Source organism: Ictalurus furcatus, chromosome 4 (assembly GCF_023375685.1).
Source record: "Ictalurus furcatus strain D&B chromosome 4, Billie_1.0, whole genome shotgun sequence".
Taxonomy (NCBI): Eukaryota; Metazoa; Chordata; class Actinopteri; order Siluriformes; family Ictaluridae; genus Ictalurus; species Ictalurus furcatus.
Genome location: NC_071258.1, coordinates 24027072 through 24033702, shown reverse-complemented (window position 1 = coordinate 24033702; position 6631 = coordinate 24027072). Strand labels below are relative to the sequence as shown.

The window sequence follows — 6631 nt, the reverse complement described above, 5'->3', positions numbered from 1 at the left end:
TTGAGATGATTGACGAGGGCTGGTGGAGGGGCGTGTGCAGGGGGGCTTACGGACTTTTCCCAGCCAATTATGTTGAAGTCCGGCAGTAAGCCCTGCCCATCAGCCTTGCCCAACTCCCTGGAGGAGAAGGGATCTCCTTTGCACACCTTTCCATTTGTATCCCTTTCGTTTTCCTTCGCCTCACTGCGATGCTTTCGGCATCCTCAGGTCTTGCTCCTCTCTTCCTACTTTATCCATTCCCCTTTTCTTTGCCCAAGAATAAGCCCTGCTGTATCCCTATTCCTGAGCAAAATCCTTCCTTCATTGTCACACGTTTTCCTCTCCTTGTTGTTCCTGTTAACATTTAACAATAGTGTAGTCCACGATGGCACCAAAATGCAACATAATTGATCAACTGGGATACAATCTTGGCTTCGGGTTTTATTGATTGCGTACATGCAAGTGTGTGAAGATGCGAGGACTTCTAACAGATGGTAAATTTTGGAAGGGTTGGTGGAAGATTTGGTGTAAAGAACCCAAAAAAAAAAAGATGTGTATTAGAAAGGGAATGCTGTACATTTTTGGGTGGAGAGGCAAATATATGGATTTGAATTCCTGCCCAAAGTACATTAATGCAATCCAAAATTGTAAAATCATTATTATTATTTACACTTTTCATGGGTTTGACCTTTATGGATTTGCGTGCATTCCAACTTTGCATATGTGGTTTTGCTGGGTTAGAGCTGCAATTTGTACATTGTGGTGTTTCAGCTCTGACTTTTTGTCTTTCTATTTTGAGAGTACAATAACGGCTGCAGATTTACAAATCTAATTATGAAAATGCGATTACAGAAGCGTGATTTTCATTGATGTATAATACCATTCATTTTGACTGGTGTTTTTTTTTTTTTTTTTCTTTCATTGCTGCCATTACATAGTCTGAGACACTCTGCAAATCCTTTCACACTATGTGAATCTGTAGCTTCTTAACTCGATATGTTCGGCATTGGCAACACTAACAGAAAATAAATAAACATATAATGTGACCAAAAACATATAACACTAAAATATACTATAACTTACTGGTATACAATAACCAAAGTGCTACCAGTTGAGTTCAGTTCTTTCCGAATGTTATGGCAGGAAATGTCTTTAAAAAAATATATATATTTTGTTTTGTGAAATATGTATTGAGCCTGAGCAGCAGGAGAAATGTAGATAAGATTTCTTTATGTGCGTCCTGGGCATGCAGTGTTTTTGTCTTTTGTCCATGTCTATGTACGACTTGTGGTTTGTAACTCGGAGCCACTGCATCGTTTTCTTCCTGACCAACACAATGTTGAGAGGTGTTATATAGCTGAGTCTGCTGGATTGAGTGCACTTTTGATTTGGAGTTGCCCTTATAACGGCTGTCCCAGAAGTGAAACCTGAACAGAATAATGATCAAGTTATCTTGGTGTAACAGATTCTAGCATTTGGGACATCCTAAAGACGAGTATGCATGTATTCCAGTGTTTAGAACAGAGCTATAGAGCGAGCTTGATCTTATCTGATGATATGTAACGGACCCATTCTGGTGCAGTGGGATTTTAATTCATTAATGATGCATCCATGACTAAGTAGCAACAGCTAATCTTTTGGGTTTGGGGTTTTTATAAAAGTGACCTTCTCAGATCTGTTATTTTTATCTGTATCTTGCTGGCTTACCTCTCATTACATGCCTGTTTTGTTTTGTTTTTTTTTTTTTGTTTTTTTTTGTATGAAATGAAATTTCAATTAATAAAACATGGATAGTTGAAATAAACAATTGGAAATGCTTATTTCTTCCTGTAAACAAAAGAGAAAAAAACTGGAGGAACAGCTTAATTGTGTTCCTGTTGTCAGTATCTTCATCAGCATTTTTGAGTGTTTTTTCCTCCACAAACTATGCATTGTCTATTGCTAAGGGCTCAGGTGGTATAGCGGGTTGTCCACTAATCGTAGGGTTGGTGATTCGATTTCTGGCCCACATAACTCCACATGCTGAAAGGTCCTTGGGCAAGACACTGAACTCCAAGTTGCTCCGAATGGCATGCTAGCGCCGTGCACTTTTTGTTTTGGAGTGAAATCTGGCCCAAGACAATCTATCTAAATCAATTGGTAGTCAAAAAAGTGCAGGTCGACCGATGACTGACGAACACAATGGGAAAGGTTAGACTCAACACAGACATAAGTGAGCCAGGTGCTGAGAGCGTATAATGCTGAGGCTTGTACTTTTTAACACAGCCCTCCTTATAGCCCAGTCAGCTGTATTGTTCCTTATCAGAGGAGGGTGATAATGACCTACCAGTTGAGCTGGCACTTTCAACCCTGGTTTCAACAGCTGTAGATGGGGTTGGTTCTGCCCCTCAGTCACCTGAAAGCTACCTATGAAAGTCACTCTAAAGATGGACTTTGTGAGAGAGCTGAACGATGTGGTACGACCCAAAACCTCAAATCACCACTCTTTTGCATGGCACCTCTTATGGCAGAGTTTGCTACGCCACAGTGCAAAGACTTTATTGACATCTTTCAGGGAGAATTCAGATAGACCCCATCTCAACTGCAACCCAGACCACCAGGGTTCTGGTGAATCATGAACAGGTTGGTGTTGGCCAGATGCACTGCTGGTGTTCTTGCGATTTGGAGCTATATGCCCAGATATGAGTTGCTCAAATGAAAACTTACACAGGAAATGCCTTTCCATTGGAACAGGCATTCCAATCTGCAAAATGTGAACCCTGTGTAAGGGAACTGTTTGACAGCTCACTTCAGGATATGGCCCAGGTGAGGGCACCACACCCTGGTTTTACTTTCCAGTGCCTACAGGAGATCCACCTTCATAACACTGACTTCTGGTATAGGCATCTAGTAGGCCTCATCTGTGCCATGGGGCAGACACCAAAGCAGCTTACTTGTTTCAGTGTCAAGCGCTTAAATTAATTGAGAATGCTAGCAACTCTATTCACCCAATGTGTGGGTTATTTTGCTTGCCATTCAGATTCATTCAGGCCATCATGTGCAGTAATGGCATCTGTTGAGTATGTTGGCACTATTTATAGTAGGACAGTAATTCCCCTGGGCCTGTTACAACTGTGGGCACTCCAGACATGGATTATTAGCCTGTGACTGGACCACGTGCACCCCAGACTGAAATGCATTGACCGATCAGCCATAAGATTAAAACCAAATGCTTAATACTATAAATAGGTCCTGAGTACCTTTCAGGTTTCTCATGAAATTGTTGGTATGTTGGCCAGTTATTACAAACAGTTCACCAGGGGTGGTTTATCACCAGGATTCATTGTCATTCAGAATCTCTCACCTTGCTGGTATTTATTGTAAATACATCATGCATCACTACGTGACTTTTGTTGGAATATCTCATCCTGCATGCACAAGGTGGTATACAGGTGCTTTATACAAAAAACCACAATTACAGTGGTGGTTGAAAGTTTGTGAACCCTTTAGAATTTTCTATATATCTGCATAAATATGACCTAAAACAACATCCTAAACGTAGATAAGGAGAACCCAATGAAACAAATGAGATGAAAATATTTATACTTGGTTGAGACAAAAATATTATACGTGGTCATTTATTTATTGAGGAAAATTATCCAATATTACATATCTGTGAGTGGCAAAAGTATGTGAACCTTTGCTTTCAATATCTGGTGTGACCCCCTTGTGCAGCAATAACTGCATCTAAACATTTCTAGTGACTATTGTTCAGTCCTGCACATCACAACATTTCTATTAGATTAAGGTCAGGACTTTGTCTTGGTCGTTCCAAAACATTAACATTATTCTTCTTTAACCATTCTTTGCGAGAATGACTTGTGTGCTTAGGGCCATTGTCTTGCTGCCTAACCTACTCTCTCTTGAGATTCAGATCATGGACAGATGTGCTGATATTTTCTTTTATAATTCACTGGTATAATTCAGAATTCACTGTTCCATCAATGATGGCAAGTCGTCTTGGCTCAGATGCAGCAAAACGGGCCCAAACCATTATACTACCACCAGCATGTTTCATGGATTTGATAAGGTTCTTATACTGGAATGTAGTGTTTTCCTTTCTCCAAGCAAAACACTTCTAATTTAAACCAAAATATATATATATTTTGGTCTCATCCATCCACAAAACATTTTTCCAGTAGCCTTCTGACTTGTCCATGTCACTATTAACAAACTGCAGACAGGCAGCAATGTTCTATTTGGAGAGCAGTGACTTTCTCCTTGCAACCCTTCAATGCACACCATTGTTGTTTAGTGTTCTCCTGATGGTGGATTCATGAACATTAACATTAGCCAATGTGAGAGAGACCTTTAGTTGCTTAGAAGTTACCCTGGGTTCCTTTGTGACCTCACAGACTATTACACGTCTTGCTCTTGGAGTGATCCTTGTTGGGTGACCACTCCTGGGGAGGGTAACAATGGTCTTGAAGTTCCTCCATTTGTACACAATATGTCGGACTGTGGATTGGTGGAGTCCAAACTCTTTAGAGATGGTTTTGTAACATTTTCTAGCCTGATGAGCATCAACAACTCTTTTTCTGAGGTCCTCAGAAATCTCCTTTGTTCATGCCATGATACACTTCTACAAGCATGTGTTGTGAAGATCAGACTCTGATAGATCCCTGTTCTTTAAATAAAACAGGATGCTCACTCACACATGATTGTCTTCCCATTGATTGAAAACACCTGACTAATTTCACCTTCAGATTAACTGCTAATCCTAGAGGTCCACATACTTTTGCCACTCACAGATATATAATATTGGATCATTTTCATGAATAAATAAATGGTTTTGGGGGAAAAACTGCACGTCTTCAAGTTACTGGCATATATATATATATATATATATATTACGGGGGGAAATTGTATTGGATGCGTCAACATTGTTTTTTTTCAGTAAATAAGACAAGCCTATGAAATACTGGGAGAGTGTAGTCTGGTCAGATGAGAGCAAAATTGAACTTTTTGGCCATCATACTACACATCATGTTTGGAGAAGAAATGGCACTGCACATCACCCTAAAAACACTGTGTGTAATATCATAAATACATACATACACACCTATATCTGTGTATATATGCTTAAGTGTTTTTACAGGCAGCCAGTTAACATAAACTAAGGAGGATGTTTGTCATATTTGGCTAAACATCTTGGTGTTATCATGAAACTACCTTTTTGCACCAGGTGCTATTCAAACTTCTAAAGGACATCTTGGAGTTTATATAAGGGCTTGAACACCCTGCATGCATACCTTCCACCAAAATCAAGCTCTATGGTGTTAATCAGTGAATACTCACATTAGGTCATAAATGCTAGATTTATTTCTTATAGTTAGGTTTGGTTTCCATACATTAAACATTTTGGGCAGGAAAAAAAGCAGTCGCAGGAATTGATCTTCTTTGACATTTTAATAATAATTTTGTTACTTTCTAAATAAGAGGATCTGCACAAAATTACAGCAACGTAAAGAACATGAACACAAAAATAGAGTGAGGCTAAAAGGCTTACCTATTTAAAAAATAAATAGTAGCTGAATGTTGGGGATGTGAGGCCTGACGGTGAAGTTCAGCGTTTCATTGAATTCAACTACTACTTTAATCTACATTTTCATACTCAGTGAATGTGGTGTCACATTTTCCATTGCTAAATAGCTTTATATAGAGAGTGTAGACGTGGCCTGTGTATACATTTACAGCATGTCAGGTATACACATATTTTACAGAAACTCAACCATTATGATTTAGTAATGTAGACTATTTTACCTACAAAATCATAAAAGATGTATCTTTAGATCTTACAGTCACAGATTTCAGGATGTATTGTTGAAACTCACAACCAAGGAGATTCATAAATATAAATATTGCTTCTTAAGGAATCAGATAAATGTACATATTTCATCTCATTTAAATATTTCTAAAACACAATTTGGCAAACCGCACCATTTCAGTCCCATAACTTTTATAAAATTCCATACATTTCTATAGAAATCATTAAAAATACTGTGCTTTAAGTTTTTGCTGTTGTACTCTATTGTAAAATAATCTCTATTTAAAAAGGGTCGACACAAAGCAGTGTGACTTGGGCAGCAAGTTTCCTTTCCACTCTCAACAAGTAATAATAATAATAATAATAATAATAATAATAATAAACCATAGGATAACTCTAAAATCATTCACTCACGGCCCATCTGAACATTCACACACAAACACACACTTTTTGAAATATTACAGGGATGGAATAAAGGTGGAGGAATGTTTAGAATCAAAATCAAAGTGAATCTAAAAACTGAACGAATTAAAAATTAACAATTCGAAATCGTCATTTGTCCTGTGTCTTGGAGAAATCTGCCCAAGTAGGAAACATTTTTAATAAAGAAATAAAGACTGTCACAGACTTACACTCCTTTCCAGACTTTCTTTCACCTTGTCTTTATCTAAACTCCCTTATCTGTTTTTCTGTCTCTTTCTTTCTCCCTATCTTCTAGCCCCCCCCTCCAGTATGTCTTGCATTTTCCCACCATTCCCTTCTCATTTCATGTCTTTCTTCAGCTCTTTCTCTTTCTCTCGATGTGTCTCCTTCTCTCTCTTCCACTTCATATATATCCCACCTTTT

The 6631-nt window shown here is 38.4% G+C and overlaps 1 protein-coding gene across 2 annotated transcripts in view; it reads left to right on the top strand.

Moving 5' to 3' along the window:
• Positions 1-624, top strand: part of LOC128606885 (src substrate protein p85) — a 30405-nt gene extending 29781 nt beyond the window's left edge. For both annotated transcript variants that reach the window (XM_053623409.1, XM_053623408.1), the window contains one exon: positions 1-624. This exon is cut by the window's left edge and continues 48 nt beyond it. In XM_053623409.1, coding sequence (XP_053479384.1) covers positions 1-89 — 89 coding nt within the window. In that variant the 3' untranslated portion in view covers positions 90-624.
• Positions 625-6631: the final 6007 nt, after the last annotated feature.